The sequence below is a fragment of the Macrobrachium nipponense genome, chromosome 5 (assembly GCF_015104395.2).
Source record: "Macrobrachium nipponense isolate FS-2020 chromosome 5, ASM1510439v2, whole genome shotgun sequence".
NCBI classification, from domain to species: Eukaryota; Metazoa; Arthropoda; class Malacostraca; order Decapoda; family Palaemonidae; genus Macrobrachium; species Macrobrachium nipponense.
Genome location: NC_061107.1, coordinates 58,022,537 through 58,045,340, shown reverse-complemented (window position 1 = coordinate 58,045,340; position 22,804 = coordinate 58,022,537). Strand labels below are relative to the sequence as shown.

General features: G+C 40.9%; 1 protein-coding gene across 1 annotated transcript in view; it reads right to left on the bottom strand.

The window, feature by feature from the left end:
• Positions 1-22,804, bottom strand: part of LOC135215795 (uncharacterized) — a 235,650-nt gene that overhangs the window by 147,425 nt on the left and 65,421 nt on the right. Inside the window, exons 2-5 of the mRNA XM_064250746.1 lie at positions 8,238-8,350; positions 6,940-7,092; positions 1,996-2,077; positions 1,219-1,391 (exon numbers count right to left, since the gene is read on the bottom strand). Coding sequence (XP_064106816.1) covers positions 1,219-1,391; positions 1,996-2,077; positions 6,940-7,092; positions 8,238-8,321 — 492 coding nt within the window. The 5' untranslated portion in view covers positions 8,322-8,350. The remainder of the gene's footprint in view (positions 1-1,218; positions 1,392-1,995; positions 2,078-6,939; positions 7,093-8,237; positions 8,351-22,804) is intronic.

The following is a 22,804-nucleotide window of genomic DNA, read 5'->3' as shown; positions in this document are numbered from 1 at the left end:
ACAGACCAACTGGGACAAAGTGAACAAGGATTGGTAATAGTACATACGTTCTCTCTGCTCCTACTACGTGTTGTGTGAGGATCCGTAGGCACTGATGTTAAGAACCTCGAACAAGGAAAACCACTCACTCCAGGGTATTTCCTTTGTCTCTTGCAAGATCCCGAAGAAAGTTCTGTTGGTGAAGCAAAATTTCCATGATCTCACAACTTACATAAACCTAGCAGATCACACACACACACTGATATCACCAAGACAAAGGTAACAAGGAATGATATAAGAAAACAGGCAAACTAAACTGGCTTTAAAGAGATTGAGAGTAATCATGTCCTCTCTTACAGGCGGTAGGAAAGTAACTGATAGGTCACAGGATGCCCAGGGCATTGTGGGAGCTACCAATACCCCGTGACCAGATACAGATACCAGTAGTCCTAATGTTAAAACCGAAGATTTGTTTCGTATATGAACAACCATTGATTATAAATGTTATGTGTATGTGGAATGGCACCTGTCAATCTCCTGTTGTTTTTCTTATAAGAAAACTGATGATGATGATGAAATGCAGTTGTTAGAAAACCTTCATTCATCATTGTCTTGATCTTTGATTATTTTGTTCTCATCATTATTCTCAATTTCTCTTCCTTTGCATTCTTGATCAAACTTTTTTTTCTCTTTTACTCTGGCATGTCACCAGCCTAGCACATCATTTAGTAAGTCAAGACAGAAGTTGATAGCTTACAAACATCATGGACTGAAACACAAATTGATTTTTGATGAAGAATTCAGTGTCAAAGAAAAGGAATGTACTGTTATACATGGTGAAGCTTGCATAATACCACAGAGATTGCTGTGCACTAATTAATAAGTGAGGAACAGAGGATAAAGGAGACAGCCAAGAGTAAAGGAACATCAAATTACAATAAAATAAAAAATGGGCTGGCAGAAATCACTGAATAAGGGTATACAAAAGGCAGCATAATCTGGGGGTGATCTCAAGGAAAGGATAAGGATAGAGAAAAACGATGGTGGACTGAAGATATACCACAGGCAACTGAAAAGAGGAGGAATCTTCAAGTTCTGACACGGGAAAAGCAGGAATGAATAAAATTGTGCACAAGGATACATATATTGTAAGTAGAATACATGCTCTAATAAAAACTATACAATTATACTAACAGTGCACAGACATACCAAAAAGACAAAAATTCTATTTTTACAAACCTCATAACATTGTTTTCGGTCACCCTGGGTATTGAGATAAGCCTTTGCTAATTGTAGCCAAAATTCTTCAATAGGCTGATGATCACCACTACTAATGTGGCTCACTAGGATTTGAGGATACAACTGAAGTACAGCACGAGACTGATTTTCACTCCAAGCTAACTGAGCATTCACTGGAATATAAAAAAATTATGCAGTTTTAGGTTAATTAATACATAAATAATATGTATATGAGGTTTCCAAAAAAGAAAGAAAGAAAAAAACTGGCAGTAATTGTATAGTACTATGAAACTTGAAAATCTAACGGTCAAAATAATTTCAAGAACATTCAGAAAATTTCATAGATAAAAATGTACCAAAAAGAAGGATTAATGATTTTCTTTGACCTGGCTTCTATAAGAGGGGGATGACAGAAGATTTGGGAGCAACATGAGTCAAAGATTATTCTGAAGACTCTGATCTATGAACACTTGCATAATTATATTTCATGTAAAAATGTTAGTGAGTAAAGGTTTGCTTCAGGGAGTGGACCCACCCCAGAATTTTTTTTTCTTTTTTTTTGCATTGCTATTCTTAGCAGTGATCACACTTTTTTCTTTTGCCAGACTAGATAGGGAGGGTTAGAGCCAAGAAGGGCACCTGTCCATAAAACTAACAACACTAATTTGGAATTATGCAAAGAAATACAATATTCAGTGTTAAGAATTACTACAACCAGCTTATGTTTCATATGATACAGAAGAAAAACAATGTTATTGCATTTTATACCATTCTTACCTTGTCTCATTCTGAGAGAATTAGATTTATTTAGGCTGATTGTAGACTTATCATGTGGCCAGTAGTTATAAACATTGTAAATCTGAAAAAAGTTTTACAATGAACAAAGTAATCACAATTTTGTTTTATTACAATCCCAAAAATCATGTATGTTTCCACATTTGTGGTCTTTGAAGCCCTAAACTCAAATTCTTTTGCATAACAGATAGAACAATGGCAGTCACACAACATAAGTGCCAAGTGGACCTTTAGATATCCACCAGACATTTTTAACACTTTTTTCAGTCTGCAAGGCTGTAACACCTCTCTCCAAAATTCCTTGGGGTCCTTCCTTTCTGTGAAGTAGCCATTCTTTATTCATTAATTAACTGATCTTTCTTTTCGTGCAATTTTCACTCTTTTACAGCTTTAGCAAATACTTTGTGCTGGTGTATATCCCTCGTTTGTATTAATTTTCCTTGAGAATTAACTTATTTGAATTTGATTATTCAAAAGTGATACTATTCTCTTTTTCTCAATTATTCTCTTTTTCTCCAAGGTTCTTTTTTAAATCTTTAAAAAATTTAGTGTCAGACTCTACATATTGCTAATTTGCTAAAGGGTGTAAATCTAGTTACAACTCTTAAGAAAGATTTCTTTCATGTTAACATCATCATACTTTATTACTTAGTGGAATATTTTAATAAGGAAATTATAATTCTGTATCCAGTGTTCCCCTGTATTCATGGGGAAAGTGTACCAGACCCCAACGAACAACTTGAATGCACGACTGGTTGAAACCCCTGTAAAAACACTTAAAACTGTCTACTTTGTTAGTTAAAACTCCAGAAAAACTCACTAAAAATTTTTATATCTGGTTTTTTATGTTTTATCACAAAAAGTGATTTTATGAATGAAAAAAACAAACAAATTTTCAACTTATTTGTATTTTTCATAACTTACAAACCTGAGGTCTTAACATTAGGATAAATACTCAGCGCCAGCTGGAAACCGGTAAAGTTTAAAATAATTGTGTACGCAAGGGACTATTGGCATCTGTGCTTGGTCACAAGACATGTGGAGACACCCACATACCCCTCATTAACTCGTGACCCCATTAGTTATTCTTCCAACCCAGGTTAGTTGATAGAGGGGTGGTTAGAGGTGGGCCTTTGTATGTTAAGACCTCAGGTTTGTAAGTTATGAAAAATACAAATTAGTTAAAAATTTGTCATTTGTTCATATACGAAACAAACCTTCGGTCTTAACATTAGGATAGACTTACTCTTGGTGGGAGGTACCAAGAGTAAGTACTATTAACCAACTGGGAGTTTGCCACCTTTGATCAGTTTTCTGAAAACCAGAATTCTACGAAATAACTGACCAGTATTTCCGAATCTAAGACATTTACGAATATCATAGAGTCAGACTTCTGGGTTCTACACAATGTCATAGTTCATTGCGTCCGAGGAAGATAAGAAGATCTGTTCCCCTAACAAACCAATTCATCCACTCATGTAAGTTTGTTATCATTCCTCTCCCCCTTGCTAAAGAGAGGAATGTCCTGCTACTGATAGGTATCTTACTGATACTAACCCTAACAGTATGGCCACTTCACTCACCTGTACCTTGTCCGTTCCAGCTTATGATGGTACTCTCTTCTTACTGCCCTAAGTAAAGAAGGAGACAGAAATTTGAAAAGGAAAGAGGCCAGTTAACTCCTCCATTTCACATTCATACCATCATCTTAGACAAGATACCAACTGACCCGCCAGGGGTACTGGATGAGTTACACCATTTGTTGAGCAGCCACCAAAGGACCCAAGGAAATTGTGTCCAAGGACCTCTGGGCAACCTTATATATATACAGGAAATTGAAAGTGGTTTTCATAACAAAGAACCCACTCTCAAATTTCAATGAACAGACAGACACCTCCTTAAAATTGCTCAATTTTGAGCTTCGATACAGTCACAGACCAACTGTTACGATCATTTTAACAGATATGTTCTTAAATGCCAGAAGGCCCATATTCCTCTGATGACCTTCTCTTCTGTATGACCTCAATGGCACAACTTGACAAAAAAGGAGTAGGCTTGACCGTGCACACCTCTCCCCGCAGGGAAAGGAGCACAATTAGTCATAATTACTTCCCAAAGCACATCCAGATACATCAAAGCTTTGGATTACAAGCAATCCATATGAATATGCGATATTCCAAAGCACAGGTAACGAATTAACCATACCTTAAGACTTTCTTTACCTACAACTTACTACACGGTGAGTACTTCAACGTTGAAACCGACGAAGAAAATAGCAGGGCGTTTATCTGCTTCTTGTGATATCCAGGAAGTCTTGCAGCATGAGAAGGCTTCATGTTCACATACCAGGGAAATCCGAATCACAAATTGAAAACAACAGGGGGCAAACTAAACTGGCTTTAAAAGGACGGAGCAAAGCACGTCCTCACTTAAAGGCGGTAAGAAAATAACTTACGGGGTCACGAGTTAATGAGGGGTATGTGGGTGGCTCCACATGTCTCGTGACCAAGCACAGATGCCAATAGTCCCTTGCGTACACAATTATTTTAAACTTTACCGGGTTCCAGCTGGTGCTGAGTATTTATCCTAATGTTAAGACCTCAGGCTTGTTTCGTATATGAACAAAAAAGAATTTGTGGATATTTCTCATAGAAAAATACCGCGAATAGGTAAATTTTCCGTGAATAACGGGGATATATGTTCCAGACAGAAATCTGCGAATACGGGGAGTTCACTGATTTGGTTTTGTTTCTGAACTCCACTGTCAAAGAACACAGAAATTATAGTTTTGGCCTACTCAGAGAAAACACAAACACAGTTAATCTCAACCTTGTTATAAACAATAAATCATTGTTACTAGACAGTGACCAGATATTAAATAATGATATAATTGCTTGCCTAGCATTGCTCTTACTACCATTAGAATATTACTTGTCCAATGGGTTTGCTTTCACTCAATACACTTCAAACAACAGTATAGTCATTTTTAACTTGTCAAGACACTTTCACAAGAAAAAAAATATTAATTCATAAGTTTTTTCTGACACAAAATACATTACAGTACCAGTGTTTTAGGAGCTTTGACAGATAAAAAATTCCTTATCCTATTCCTAGGCATGCCTGTGTGATGGTAATTGCTTCATAGCAAAGAAAGATAAAGGAAAGGAAAACGCATTTTCGAGAAGTTCGGCAGCAAGGAGGCTTTCGCGCCCGTGTTGGAGGTGCCTGTTTTCGCGGTTGTTCTGGAATCGTCGGGCGTGTTGTGGAGCTCAACACGCGCCTCAGTGTAAGGAGAAACGAAATATGATGCAATATTCTGCCAAGAGTCCTCTAAGGAGTTCTAGTAATCTCGGGAGACTGTGATGTTCACCGTAGGCTCCGCCCCCAGAGTGCCATATAAATACGACGGACGAAGCAGAGATCGTCAGAGAGAAAGGTCATCAGTTAGTCACAGAGAGATATCCTCAGTAAGAGCCACAGATCAGATTATCAGTGAGAGATCAGCAGCAGCAGAGATCATCCGAGAGAGATAAGAGAAAAAGAAACCAATGAATGATCAGAGGAAAAGCTGCTAGAGAATTGGTTGGATACTGGTCTAGTCGTCTTCAAGAGTGGAAGACTGTGTTATCTCGACGTTGGGCAGACTTCAGAGAAGAAAAGGTCCTGCTAGTGGTTTTGGGGAGTTCCTGCCTTCCAAGTATCAAGAGTAGACATTATTTTCTGCAATACGGAATCAAGAGGACGTCTGCAATCGCCGATCTCCTTTTGTGAAGCCATTGCTTCGAGTCACTAAACTGGCTAGCAAGTATTTGAATTACCTCGCTGTTTCCCCAGTTCATGCAGTGTAAGATTCTATCTTTTTATGTAAATAGGAGATACCATTCTGCATTTACCTTTGTTAGTAAGCTTGTAAATAAACTTTTTGTTGTGTTAGTGTTTCTTTCTATATTCGTATCCCCAGTTTCAACTGTTGGTGTTGAAATATTTTTTTTTTTATTTATTTCATATCAAACCTGAAGCGGACCTCTCTCAGAGGCCGTAACAGCCTGAAGTTGCAATAATATATTTATCTATTCACTCTCCACACTTCACAAATAAAAATGTTGGTGCAGTTTGTTACTCAACTCACTCAAACCTTGCATACTTATTTTAATGCACAAAACATGATCTGAAAGATGCTCAAGAAAAAAAATAGGCAAGTTAAAGCAGAAGTACTGACGAAGACTGAACAGCTACTAAACTACAAATCACATAAAAGGAAAGAAAATATGATTCTTGGCATACAGAATACAATTTAGTAATATGTTTCCAACACATCAAGTGCATGAAGTTAGAAAACACTAATATTTTAGTAAAATTTTGGAATAATTTCTTTTAATAAACTGAGAACCATTTAGAGAATCATAATTCTATGTTGGGTGCTAGTGAATACCACTCAATTTAGCATAATTTTCAGATGAATTTTGCTAAGGTAAGGATTGTTTACTAAGCCATAAAATGTACTAGTTACATCAATACAACAATAAATCTGTAAATTATTTCCAAACTTGTTTCGAAGAACATGATAATCTGGAAGGATTTAGCATCTTACACTCGTTAAATTTTTTTAAAAAGTTTCAGATCTAGATCATCCAAGTTTTCTCTTATTTATTTATATAATAATACACAGCCAATATTAAAAAACACAACATAGGCCTAGATCATAATAAGAGGTCAAGGAAAAACCCAATAACTGAAATATGATATTGTCATGATACAATAAAGTTTTATACATACTTACTTAGCAGATATATACTTAGCTATGGACGACGGAGTCTATAGCTAAGTATATATCTGCCAGGGAAGTTGAATGTATAAAATTTCATTTTCACCAAAGAATACTGATCTAAGTTCTAAGTCTTAACAATAAGTCTTCCACATACTAACCTCAGACAACAATTCATGATGTTTACACTCTCTTCGAATGGTTCCTGATTGTGAGTTGTGCTGTTCCACAGTAGTAAATTGTTTGGTTAGCTCACTGAATCTACTGCGAACTTTTTCAACTGTAGTAAAATAATGTGCTTCTTCCTTCAAATGCTGCAAAACGGATATCACATCAGCCACATGACAAGCAATATTTTACAAATTTACATCCTTCTGTACTCAAACATAATACATTGTATCTGCCACTCTTTAATCAGTTTTCTTAAAAATCTTTATAAAATAAAAATAAATCAACTTCACAGACTTCAATATATTGGAATATCTGGGTCCTGCAAAACAATATCCATATTTTACACTCCATGGAATGATCCAATAAGCACGGTAAACATAATGAAGGCTGAAACAAACATAAATGATGCCTGTCTGTCTAACCTTTTAAGTTAGCTTCTTTGTTCCCGTGGTAATTGACCCACTTTGTACCTTTTTACCCCCGCTGTTAGTGTGTTTATCTGCCTTGTATAGAGCATGCACTTTATAATCCAAATGAGGCTGCACAGCAACCTGACTGAGCTTGTCTAACGCAGATATATTTTACTGAACTAATCTTCGAGTGTATTTTTGTTGTCCTACATTTTCTCTTTTGTATGAATCAATGTGTAATCAAACTATTATCCAGTTTTTGTTAAGTACCGACATATATTTCCATATATGTCAGGGCTAATTTGTTGACTATGCAACCTTAAAAAGACTTTTTCTTTTTTTTAAGAATGAATTTTCAACTTATACAAACGTCTGTAGTTCTTAATTAACAATAACAAGCACATACAGATGCTATAAGACATAATTCTTAATATAATTAACAAATAATATTGCATAAATAAAAAGGAATGCATTCCTAAACATAAACAATGCACCCATATAATAAATGCAAAAGTTTTAATCCTGTGATGTGACAAGTCTTATACTGTTAAAAATTCCTCAGTTCTGGTAGGCATAATAAAAAATATATAAGTACTGAATTATGCAATACATGTTAGTGTATATGTGCATCTGTCCAGTGGTTTTAAAGACCCAGTAGTTATCATTTTGTAACTGTATTTTGGTGTTGCCTCATTAATAATCTAAGTGTATGTGTGTGTGTGTAATTAGACACATCACAGCAATACTGATATCTACTTGGTACAACATATGAAAATTTATGTGGGACGCTACAAAGCACATCTTTTTCTTATCATGTCTTGACTTTCTGAAATGATACAAATATTCCCTCAACATACCTCTTAAATTAACACACTTACCTGAACAATTTCCTCCCAAAGTTCTAACTTGTCAATATGTTCATTGTTGAAACGGTAAATGCGATCACGATACAGGAATAACATTTTTCTTTCCACTGGATGTGTCCAGTTTCCTGCATTAAAAAAATAAAAAGGTTACTTGGGTATGATTATGAAGATCTAATAACTTTCTGGCTATATTAACATGCAGAATAGACCTGGATAAATACAATTACAGTGGTACCTTGACATACAAAATTAATCCTTTCCGAAGCGGCCTTCGTAACCTGAGCTTTTCATATCTTGAGCCGCATTTTACATGTAAATTGCCTAATTCGTTCCAAGCCCTACAATAAACAATGAAATACAACAATTTGGACCATTCAATACCTAACCTAATACATACTACTAGTATGTACCACACAGTACCTATAAATAAAGTGTACTATTAGTGTACATGGTATACAAGAAATACTGTACATACATATGTACGTATGTAGTAAAATGTGGAACCTTACCTTTCAAGTGAGGCTATCTCCAAAAGTGGCGACAGAGGAGGACGACAAATGGCAGAAAACTTGTTAGTAAGTTCACTTAACTTTATGAAACACATTAAAAAATGTCAGGAAACATAGACTAAACTTTACGAAACACATTAACAAAACCGTAACACTTAACTTTACAAAAAACTTAAGATTAAAGTTTTTTTTTTTTTTTTTATTTTCACATTTTTTGTACTTTTTTATACTTTCCTTTTATTTTTTATTTTTTATTTATTTATTTATTTATTTTTTTTTTTTATTTTTTTTTTTACAAAAATTCTATTTTCTTCACAACCTTTCAACTTTCTGTTTTTTCGTAGTATCAATTGGATCTTCCCTTTTGCTTACGCCTACTAAAGGCCTCTTTAAAAAATAACTACATTCAAGGAAGATTGCTTCTGCCTACTTTTCACAATGTTCCTGAAACGACTCAGGCAAACGTCATTGAACTGCGCAAGCATACAACCTGTGTAAGCCTTTTTGGGGTGTCTCTTTTCTACAAATGATTGCATTTTAGGAAAAGCAGCTAGAGCATCCTTAATTTCTGACGTTGTCATAGTCGTCGTCCTCCTCCTCGCCGCTGCTAGAGGACTCTTCTTGAACGACATTATGTTGCAAGGCCTCCAACTCCTTCAGGTCATCCGTCGTAAGCGCCTCTTGGTGCTCCTCGAGAAGGTCATTGATGTCATCTTCACTGACGACCAGCCCCATGGACTTGCCAAGTGCAACGACCTCGTCAAGATCTGGTTGCGAAACAGTTTCAGGATTGTCAACTGTTGCATATCACAACATCGAAATGCTCCTGCCAAAATTCATGCAAGGTGAGGTTTGTGGTATCGGTGATGTCGAAACATCTCTTGAAAAGATGTTTTGTATACAGCTTCCTGAAGTTCAATATCACTTGCTGGTCCATGGGATGGCGGAGAGGGGTGGTGTTAGGCAGAAGATAAAGAACTTTGATAAAAGAATACTCTGCTAGGATATCTTCCTCGAGGCCAGGAGGGTGAGCAGGGGCATTGTCCAACAACAGCAGACATTTCAGAGGGAGGCACTTCTCTTCCAAGAATTTCTTCACTGTCGGGCCGAAACAGATTTACCCACTCCGTGAACAAAAGTCTTGTTACCCAGGCTTTTGCATTAGCCCTCCACATCACTGGAAGCTTTCTCCGTTTAGCACTCTGTGGGCCTGAAGGCTCGAGGAGTCTCCAAATGATACACAAGTAGGGGCTTCACCTTGCAATCCCCACTGGCGTTCGAACAAAGTGAGAGCGTAAGCCTGTATTTCATAGGCTTATGCCCGGGTAGCTTCTACTCTTCCTCCGTGATGTATGTCTGACGAGGCATTTTTTTCCAGAAAAAGGCCAGTCTCATCACAGTTGAAGACTTGAGTCTGGTGGGGTTAGCGTCGATGTCCCTTCTCCTCAGTCGTCTTTGGCCTGAGCAATCAAATTGCCGAAAATAGCGCTGGTGTTGTGGCAGATTGCAGTCTCGGTTATCGTATCACCAGCGATTGCTGTGTCTTTTATGCAGACAAGACGCTGCCTCTCCATCTCGTCGTGCATGTGGCTCCTCTTGCTAGAGAAAATAGTCATGCCCTTGGAAGGTGTAGCTGCTCTGATGGCTTCCTTCTGCTTAAGGATGGTGCCTATCGTCGATGGATTTTGGCCGTATTCCTTAGCGATCACACTCAACCGCATGCCAGCTTCATATTTTTTAATGATCTCCATCTTCGTCTGCATAGAAAGCATCCCCTTCTTTCTGTGAACTTCAGCAACTTTCTTGGGACCCATGACTACGTGTATATACTGTACATGACTATGTATATACTGTACATAATTAAGTTATGTAGTATACGTATGTGCTAAAGTTCTCACACAATACGATAAAGTAGTACTACAACGAAATCACTAAAAAAAGGATTTTGACGTAGGAAAAATCTATTTATGGGCAATTGGTTCGTGTCGCCCAGCGAAATAATCCTTTAGTTTATTATTTCTAAGGTAAATTAGCTAACAAATACCAGAGAAAAAACAAATCAAAGAAGATGTCAGAATAACTGACTTGCTCACCCAAAATAAAGAAGGGTGTCGGTATGGTAACTGGGGCGAGTGAGACCACTACCACGAACTTCTTGCCATTTAGAATTTTCCTATATCAAAATTCTCTACGAGAGAGCCGACCTACAGATCGGGGCGGCAACTACTACTACTACAACCCACGCCATGCCGATCACCGCGCCTCTGGTGGCCATCCTGAAGTTAGCAGGCAATCTTGGCGGCATGGGTAAGGGTAGTGGTGGGGATTTTCGCTGGGTCGACACGAACCAATCACCCAGAAATAGATTTTTCCTGCGTCGAAAATCCTTTTTTCTGGGCTCAATCTAGTTCGTGTTGCTGCGCAAAATAGTACCAGAGAATTAGCACAAGATTGAAGAAAATAAGAGGGTCTCAAAATAAAACTAAAGATTAAATCTACAATATTAAAATTGTAATAAGAGCAACATGTATAAAAATGATAAATGAAAATCATGAACATATTAGATAATTTTCTAAATAGGGGCACTTCAAATTGATTATATCTTAAAATTAAGAAAGTATCATTACACAACAGATATACAAGGTTACAAATCTTGAACATATTCATACATGATAGTGTGTGTAAAAATAACAATATAATAATGCAACACACTCAATAAATTTTATATACATAATTAATAACATTATACAAAGTATCAAACCATCATGATATGAGAGTGTGGGACCCTAGCATAAAAATAAGGGAACCACACTCGTTGTGGCGGGATCACAAAAACAAGTAACCTCCCCACATAAACTTAACCTGTCTGGCTATCAAACCCACCCTCAATCACACTTTCCACTTAACACTAAAAAAACACAGCAGGACAATTGCCCCAATACCTACATACCGAACAAAAAAACACACAAACGGTACTCACGCTGGCTTCTGATACCTAGGACTAGGCTGTGCTGTCGTCCACTGGATATAGGCTATAGGGTAGCCAACACACAACCACCGCCGACAACCAAACACAAATCAACCAACCAGGACCCACAACCCCACAAAAACTCAATAACCCAACGACTAAATGCAGATGAACACCAACCGCCTGAAAAAACACGACAACCACACGACTTACAGCAGTACAAAAACAACAACCAAAACCAACCCTGCCCCAACCACCACTAACAGACACCGAAAATGCACCACCAACCTTCTTAACCTCACCACAACCAGACAGACACACGCACAACAACTTCACAACCCCAAAATCTATCAAATAACACCCAAACAACGACACACCAAAGGAAAACTGCTGCCAAACCAACACTGACTTGACCAGACGCCTCACTGTTTACCAACTCTCGTAACAGACTTCCATTGACTACCTACAAGTGCCACAACAGACATGCTTCCGACCGCCATCTAACCACTCCCATTCCATTCTTCCACCAATCTCTCTCTCTCTCTCTCTCTCACACAACCTTTGGAGATGTTGTCAAATATAAACTAAAATTACTCCTCCATATTACCTCCCCCATTACATTTGACAACATCTCCTTACACTCACAACATCCACACTAAATTGCCTTTCGCACACCCAAGGATGCTCAGATGCAGGTCCCCTGGATCTTGTTTGAGAACCATCATACACTCTTTCAGTTACATCGCCATTCACTTCTTCCAAACCACGTTTCTTTCAAACTCCCATTATCTCCCTTACTACCATCCTCCCAAATTCCATTCACTACTTCACCGATGTCTTCCAACTCTGGTTCCAACATCTCCCCTATTTCGGCCACCAAACCAAACCACTCAGTTCATCCATACTTCTGTCAAACTCCTGCAAAGACTTATCCATCCTATCAACTACCTCCTCACTACTCAGTTTCCTTCTCACTGAAGTCTTACTTGTCCCTGTCAACTCAAACCCACATACACTACAAGTATCATTCATTCCCCCAAAGTCATCCGTAGCACACGCTTTATCAACCGTTTGCACCCTACCACCAACCCCTTTACCATGCCGTTCACGCTTTTCCCCCCTTCCACTTCCTCTCTCCACACTCTTCTGTTTTCTTCCATACTCAACCAACACCAACTGTCGATCTCCCAGACCAATTTGTTCACCACAGTCGGCTCATACTTATTCACCCTCAACCACTCACCTCATCGCATTCTCCCGAACATAGTGTGGTACTTCCCTTCCACTTACGGAGCTGGTTATGGTGTGCCCTAACCTCATCCAGTCCCCCACCCCTACTCGCAATTTCCCCAAAACATAACTCAATCCACTCGGTCCCACTTCCAAAATCTCAAAAGGCCCTTCAAATTTCTCCCTTACTTTATTCACATTCATTCTTCCCATCTCAACCACCATCTTTCAACACCTTATCCCCAATCTAAAACTCTCAAACTTTTCACTCGCTTTCTTCCACAAATCCCGATCACCTTCTGACAGACCCAACCGCGGTCTGACAATCCTTTCAAAATTCAACACTATTTACAAGGAGACATACCTATACTCTTCTGCGTGGTGGCGTTTATATACCCAAACTGCACGTCCTACATACATATCCCAATCCCTTGTCGCTCTTACTCATCATTCGCAAAATCTCAGTCATCGTCCTAACAGTCCTTGCAGCCAACCCATTCGCACTGGGCATATACGGAGTAGAATACACATGCACAATACCCCTTCCTTCAACATTTCTTCAAATTCCCATCCCACAAACTCAGGTCCATTATCACTCAACATTTTTGCCGGCTTACACACACACATGGGCAACATCACTTGACCCACCATTCGTGCAACAGTTTCACTCCTCTTATCTTTGATGGGAACCACTAAGCAATTTACTCATGTATCCACCATCACAATCATCCCCACGTGTCCTCTCGCAGTCCTGGGCAAAGAAACACAATCAATCACAAGCATTTCAAACGGCTCTTTCATCTGCAATCGCAACACAGGTGGACTTGCATGCACACTCTGATACTTTTCCCCTCTGACACTCTTCACACGTGACAGCCACATCACACAAATCTTACTCAACCCAGGAGCATACAATCTCTCTCTCATGCATTCCCACAACTTATTTTTTCCATATGCCCAAACCGATCATGCACCAACAAACACATACTCACAGCTGACTCAACAGAAAACACTGGCACATACACTTCCTTGTCATACACCCCTTCCTGATGCAAAAAGTACACTATGTTTTTCCCACACCACAAAACGTTTAGCAACCCTCTTATATACATCCAACTCACAGGCCAGTCTTCCACACGCACTCCTCCCAAAACACATTGTCGCAACACCCACTTATCTCCAGGCACTTATTTTTGCATTTCCTCAATCTCGTTCCACTCACTTCAACAGATCATTGTACTCACTCTAGCCAAATTATCAATCATACCCACAAAGTTTGCTACAAACACATTACCACTTCTTTGAATCCTAGCCACTTGCCTGCCCCCCTCCCTTTCTAAGAATTCCATTTCCTACATCTACGTCTAATATCGTGGATCCTCAAAAAATCTATCCCTATTAAAAAACAAGATGGCATATCATTTTCTCCTATAACTATAAAGTTATGCATTACCTCAAGATCTCCCAACCTAACCTTTAACCATACCTCTTCCCATACTAAAACACTTCCTTGTCCTAACCCATGTATTCTCACACTTGTAGACTGCCTTTTCACTTCCCAATCACATCTCTCAAGTTCACTCACCACTGACCACCCTCACCCAAGGAAAACTTTGTGCCCCTTTGTGTTCAACCAAACAACACACCACAATACTCACTATATTTACTTGGACAAACGTCACCATTTTCCCTCGAGTCCCATGCATACACACATTCACTACCACGTCCACCTGGTTATCCACATCACAATCCTCCTCATCACATTCATCCTCAGCTAACTCCCATTTCCCACAATTCTGACTCAGATCCCTTCACAGTCCCTTTTTGTAACCAACCAATTACAACCACGTTCCCCGCACTGAATCATCAAAACCCCACGTTCATTACCAGTACTCACCCTTCCTCGATATTCACCGGTTCTGTCCCATCCAAAATACAACAACACTTTTATTCCAAACAACTCAGTCTACTGCTGACAACAATTCATACAACACTTCTCCTGCCCACCTTGTTCCTCCGCACATGCCACTTCCTTCTGCACATCACTCATCAACTTCACTCGCAACTCATTTACACTACCGGGTACCTCTTCAACCAAACCCTTACCTTCCAAGTTTTTCAATGCTGAAACAAACATTCACATTCATTCTGTCATTCCCTTCAAACCTCTCTTTTACAACCACCCCTCAGGTACCATATTTGGATCCCAGTCACTTTTCACAACACCACTGTCCTTACCATGCATCCTAGACCATCGTATCAGCAATCACATTTTTACTCCCCGCACATATTCTAAGCTAAATCAAACTCACTCAAATCCTCAATTGTTCTCGCAATCCTAGCATTCACGACTTTCCTTCTTGATCATATAAACTACGGCCGATGATCTGTCCTTATGACAAATTTTACCCCATACAAAAACACTTTCAACGCTTTCACACAAAACCTTATTGCTGCAAGCTCCTTCTCAACCACCGAATACTTAAGCTCTGCTTTATTAAAAGCTTTACTCACATACGCAATCACTCTCAATTGTCCCTCCCCATTCACTCTTGCATCTGCACCAAGCATCCTCCCATACTAAACTTACTAGCATCAGCCATACAACTCAAGCTTACTGGCATCCTCACTGTAGTCCGGAAAAGCCAAGGTGACGTCCCTAGCAGCCTCCTCTTTCAATCTCTCAAATGCTCCCCCATTCGCGTCATACAACCTCAAGCTTACTGGCATCCTCACTGTAGTCCGGAAAAGCCAAAGGTGAAGTCCCTAGCAGCCTCCTCTTTCAATCTCTCAAATGTCCCACCATTCGCTCATCCCACCTCAGCTTAGTACAATTTTTTCTTCCCGGTCCATTCAGTCAACGGCTTCCCTATACCCGAACAATCCCTAACGAACTTCCTCCCGAACTCAATCAAACCCAAAAAACCCTTTAACTCCCGCACGGTCCGGGACGTGGAAACTCCTTTACTTTTTTCCACAAACTTTTCACTCTTCCTTACACCACTCGCACTCACCTTATGACCAAGAAATTCCACTTCCCCAGCCAACCACGTACACTTCTCCAGCTTCACTTTCACTCCCAACCTCTTCCAACCAATTCTAACACCTTCTCAAGCAGTTTCCACATTCTCCTCAACATTTGTTTCACTTGCAATCAAAACATCATCTATAAACACAGTCACCTTCCTTCTATCAAAACCAGCCAAAACTACATTCATCGCCCTCTGGAGGCAGCAGGCGCATTAGCCAATCCAAAGCTTAACCTCTGAATTGATAGTGGCAGCTACCACTCGAAAAAGCCGTAACATGCCTGCTCCCTTCCTCAAGAGGCATCTGGTAATAGCCCCTTACCAAATCCCAATTTTGTGAACACTCTCATCCCATGCATCTTATACACACAATCAGACACCACATTCATCGGGAATCGCTCCTTCACAGTCACTTCATTCACCTTCCTGTAATCAACACACATCCTCAAACTCCCATCTGTCTTGCGTACTGGGACTATGGGACTATTCCAAGCACTCTCGCTCCTCTCGATCACTCCCACTCTCTCAAGTTCCTCACACTGTTCCTCAATCTCTCGGTGGCAATAGGCGCAGAAAAGTGTCGGGACGCTGATATATGGGGGTATCGTCATTCAAAACTATCTTGAACTCTGGGAGCTTAGATCCCCATGAAATCCTCATCACCCCGACTCAACGCACCCCACCCCGCCTATCCACAACATCTGCATCAACCGCTCCCTCTCGTCATCACCAACATTTTCATCCACCCCAATTCTTTCTCTCACTCATCATACTTCCACTCATCACTTTCTTTCATGCTACCTGTCATCACCTGCCGCACCCTAACATATCTTTCGTCGTCCACATCCACCAACGTATACAACAACCCCACACAATCACCCTCACGTATAACCCCGCACTCGCTTTTCCTAACACTCGGCAATGAGGCCACAAAAACCCGAGGATTCTCCATATCCAAAATCCCGTCGTACACTACACACTCGTCTTACCAACTTTGTTCGCATCCACACCCTCAACCACATATGCACACTTGTCACCTTGACAATCCCAAGAACTATCGGGCCACGCAACTTTCACACTAACAACTTCTCCAACTTCTTGCGGTACTTTTACACTCTCTTTCGCAACCAACGGCACTCCCTTCCATATTTTACTGCTTACTCCTCCATCCCCATCCAAGTACAACTCTCCATGTACATTCCCCTTCCTATGCAACTCAATCATATTCCTGCTCGGATGGACCACCATCCCACACTTCTTCAGGAACCTGTTATCCTAACAACATATCATACTTATCACTCCTTCCCTCGATCACACAAAAGTCACCTTCATCCATCACTACCCCTTCGATTTCTACATTTTCACGCAACATTCCCACCACAGGCATACCCAAATTTCCTATTCCTCGTACCTCCCCTTTACATTTCCTAATTTCACACTCACTCCGCAACTTGTCACATCCATTCTCAAAAAGAACACTGACACTGCACCCAGTATCAATCAAAGCAACCAAACACACCCCTTTGCACCTCACTTTTACACTCATACATTCATGAGCTCTTCCTCCAAACCCTTTTTCATGCAACAATCCTTCACGCACATGCATCACTCTTACTGACCGCACACCAGAGGACCCACCCAACTGAATCCCCTTTGTACCTAGTTTTCCCGAACTCCCCAACCTGACTCATCCTCTTTCGCCTACACGCACTCGTACCATGACCTTCCATTCCACATTCAACACATTTTGCCCGCTGTTCCTTACACATCCTAGCATAATGCCCATTCTTCCCGCAATTACCGCAAACCTCAGTCACACGAGTACCTCGACATCCACTTGCTATATGCCCTACTTGCCCACACCTGTAACATTTAATATCCCTATCTTTCTTACACTCGCTCACTAAATGCCCTGTTTGCCCACACCCGAAGCAAGCTCCCAACGCCCACCGACATTCATTCTTCCTGTGCCCTAGCTTTCCACATCTGTAAACACTGGCTGCTCTCGTTCACGAACTAACCGACCCTACTCTTCCAACGCTTGCACTCCGATCTCTCTTAGGGCTAACCATACTTACGTACTGGCTCTAACGCTCCTATCAACCACTCGCTCTGCCATTCGCCTTGGCCCTTCCAAAACTGCCTCCCTATAGCTCTTAAACTCTGTGGTAACATCAGCCACTTCAGTCCTAATACTAACACTTCTACTCTCTTTCATACACCTATCCAACTCATAATCCTCTAATATTTCCAAAATGTCGTTCCACGACAACCTTTCATTCGTCCATCGCATTTTCTCCTTACGTTTCAGATTTACAAACTCGTACACACTCTCAGGCACAGTCGCCAACAACTTCCTCCACTAACTCTTTACACTCATTTATCCCTTCGTCCCCAAACTTTTTCCTGGCCAATGTTTCCAACCTGCACACATACATCGACAACAACTGACTCACCAACATTATTCATTCTACCTCATCAAAACCATGTTTTCTCCATATATCTAACACTACTCCTTATCCTCTTCGCCTGTTCCACAATCCTGGCTTTCACACTCTCATACGGCACATTTTCCTACACTCAATCATTACCCCATACATATTCAACAAAAATCCCGTCAAAAAGCCACCCAACCTCTCTTGCCCAGACTCTCTTATTATCCCCATTACTTTGCCTCACAATACCTCTCATATTCCTTAAAAAAATCCCCTATGTCCCTAAACTACCATATTCCTCGTATTGTGCACATCTAGGTATCTCTCTCATATATACAGCCTTTCGTACTTCCCGCTCACTCTCACTTTCGCTACTACCATTCTGACCCTCTTAACCTCGTCCGAATATAGGGAATCAACTTCCATACTAACATCGTGCTCCATCATTACGCTCTTCTTACCCTTCTTTCTACCCACCTGTTTTCCACTCACCCGCTATCCAAATCACTCTCAGCCCTTCCCCCAATGTATTCAGTCCTAGTCTCATCCTGTCCGTCATCCTTCCTAACCTTCTTTCCTTAATCGTCTTCTTTTCCTCAGCCCCCTTCTTATTCTTGGTCCTCAGGTTTATCTATCCTGTCTCTTTCCTTCTTCCCTTTACCTACCACAAACAGTCCACCTTCGTCAACTCGTAGTTTCATCCCCTCGCTCTTCCACTGTCTTTACCACTTCTGGCCTATCACAAGACCCAGTAGGGGCCTACCCCTACAGTCCCTCTCCTCCCATGAACCCCTTCATCATCTCCTGCACTGCATTCATCATCCCTAAGAATTTTTCATCCATTTTCTCAACCATTCTCTCTTCTTGCTCCTTTCACTTCTTCTTTCATTTCCACTTTTGCACTCCCGTAGCATTCCCTCTAATTTTCCTCCTAACTCGCTCTTCAGCTCCTCACACTCTACCCTTAACCTCTCATTATCCACTTCTAATTGTCCTCTTACTTCCCTCTCCAACCTCAACTCCTCCTTCAGCCTCTCCACCTCACCTACAACTCCTTATCCATCTCAAACTTTCTCACCACTCATACACACTAGCCCTAGACCAACTTGTCCCTGGCGCTGCCCAACCAAGCAACCAGCATCCCTGTTCGGTTCGGGCGCCAAAAAAAATAATGTGGCGGGATCACAAAAACAAGTAACCTCCCCACATAAACTTAACCTGTCTGGCTATCAAACCACCCTCAATCACACTTTCCACTTACACTAAAAAAAACACAGCAGGACAAATTGCCCCAATACCTACATACCGAACACAAACAGGTACTCACCGCTGGCTTCTGATACCTAGGACTAGGCTGTGCTGTCGTCCCACTGGTATAGGCTATAGGGTAGCCAACACACAACCACCGCCGACAACCAAACACAAATCAACCAACCAGGACCCACAACCACAAAAACTCAATAACCCAACGACTAAATGCAGATGAACACCAACCGCCTGAAAAAACACGACAACCACACGACTTACAGCAGTACAACAACCCGCCAAAACCAACCCTGAACCCCAACCACACTAACAGACACCGAAAATGCACCACCAACCTTCTTAAACTCACCACAACCAGACAGACACACGCACAACAACTTCACAACCCCAAAAATCTATCAAATAACACCCAAACAACGACACACCAAAGGAAAACTGCTGCCAAAAACCAACACTGACTTGACCAGACGCCTCACTGTTTACAACTCTCGTAACAGACTTCCATTGACTACCTACAGAGTGCCACAACAGACATGCTTCCGACCGCCATCTAACCACTCCCATTCATTCTTCCACCAATCTCTCTCTCTCTCTCTCTCTCACACAACCTTTGGAGATGTTGTCAAATATAAACTAAAAATTACTCCTCCATATCGTAAGTTATATACAAACATTATGTGTGGGTGCCCCTAGCAAAAAAAATAAGGGACACACACACAAGCCATTCATATGAGCAGCTAAGGCTAAGGCGAAGTGTAGAGCAGTATGATAGGGTGGACGAAATGTTAAGTGAGGCAGGCAGAAAGGAGATCTGGATCTTCAACTATACTACTGTGCAGAGTCAGGGGAAACTATGTTTCCCGCTGCCACTGCTGAAAATTTTAGAGATTCTAGAGACTTTAAATAGTGTCGTTTGAACACTGTCGGCGATTTCCATCCAGTATACTTTTTCAAGTCATCGAAATTCATGTGTTGGAAATAATTAATTGAGGTGGCTACTGCCCTGACATCATGTGCTTTAGGAAAAGATTCAGGGTTTGCTTGCTTACTAAAGTAGAGGATCTGTTGTCTTATGCCTTTAATGATAAAGTGCCACCCTTTTCTCTCCTAAAGAGGGGACCTGAAGAGGAGGAGGATGTCCTAGACAGAAAGGCTCGTAAGGTCATTACTGGACAAAGAGAAGGGTCTTGAGGAAGAGGGATGACTTTCCAGGTTCCCACCTCAATAAAGGATCCTCGTTCTTAGCTAGAAAGCTGCGATCCGGGGAAGTGTAGCACTTCTCCTGAGGGGAGAAATTCTATATGACACGAATCTCTGGATAGAGCCGACAGTTCTGAAATTCTAGCTCCTGAAGCCAGGCTTAGCAAAATAATGTTTTTCTTAAGAGCATTATAAATGAACAAGTTGAGTTGTCAGTATCTGAAGCCAACTTAAGAACATCATTCAAAAACCATGACACAGAAGTAGGCCTTACAGAAGGTCTAAGTCTAGCACAAGCCTTGGGAATAGACGAAAAGTAGGAGTCTGTTAAGTCTATTTGTTTAAAAACCCATCTGAAAGATCTTCTTCAAGGCAGATTTATTTGTAGTAATAGTGCTAGCTGCTAAACCTTTTTTCAAACAAGGACCTAAAAAAGGATATAGCTGAATTGATAGTCATGATTTTGATGTTTGATTCCTTCAGGAAAGATGCCAACTTCTTAACTGCAGCGTCGTACTGCCTCAGAGTTGAATCCCTTTATCTGATTCCAGGAAAAGGATATTCTGGGGATCTATACCTGCATCTTTTTTGGCCGCAAACTTCATAAAGTCCATAAAGTTAGGGCTTTTAGAATTCCTGAGGAAGCGAACATAGTCTTCATTTGTACTGACTGAGAGAGCCTGGGATTGGAAATCCGTTGGGGGCGAAGAACCCACCCAATTCCAGAAGCAGGGGATACCAATTGCTCTTCGGCCAGTCGGTGCTACTAGTGCCACTTGTCCCTTGAAAGTCCTGAGTTTGTTCAGAACTTTCAGAAGAAGATTCACTGGAGGAAAGATGTAAATCCTCTCCACTGGTTCTAATCTATGGACAGAGCGTCTGTGGCATATGCCAGAGGGTCCAGTTGGGAGCCACATAGCATGGAAGCTTGTGGTTCGCCTGAGAAGCGAAGAGATCCGACCTGGAGACCTGGTACACTCCGGCGTATCCATTGGAACGAACTGTTGTCCAGAGACCATTCTGACTCCAAAGGGAACTGACCGAGATAGAGCGTCTGCTATCACATTCCTTACTCGCGCTAGGTGGGTAGAGGAGAGGTGCCATTTGAATTTGTCCGCCAGGGAAAAGATGGCTATCATGACATGGTTTAGATGTCTTGATTTGGAACCTCCCCTGTTGATGCAGTGTACTACTACTGCGCTGTCCAGAACCAATTTTACATGAGAGTTCTTCGGTGGCAGGAGCCTCTTCAGAGTCAGGAACACTGCCATGGCTTCCAATACATTTATGTGAAGCTGGCGGAACTGTAGTGACCAAGTTCCTTGAACCTTTTTGAACTGGGAATACCCTCCCCAACCGCTTAATGAAGTGTCTGTATGGATGGTTATTACCGGAGGAGGATATTGAAGAGGTACTGACATGGACAGATTCTTCATTTGAGTCCAGGGACGCAGATGGTCCCGAAGGATTTGCGGAATTGCTGACAACTTGTCCCGAGATCTGACATTTTGCTCTTGAGCGCCAGATCCAGCCTATGTCTTTCAGTTTGGCTTTCATCAAGATGTTTGTTACTGAGGCAAACTGTAGGGAACCTAGGATCCTTTCCTGGTTTCTCCTTGAAGCATATTTGTACTTTAGAAATTGCTATACTGACTTTTGTTATTTCCTTTCTCTTGGCTACCGGAATTGACAGATTGTGGGAGGATAAATCCCATTGGATGCCTAGCCATTGAAATCGAGACTCGGAGTGAGTCATTGATTTTTCTCCTTTGTTTATCTGGAATCCAGATACTCCAGGAACTGAATTACTTTCTTTGTGCTTTCCGGCATTCCTCGACGGTTGGTGCCCAAATCAACCAATCGTCGAGGTATGCTACTACCATTATCCCTTGTGACCTCAGTTGTTGAACGACTACTTCCGCTAGTTTCATGAATACCCTGG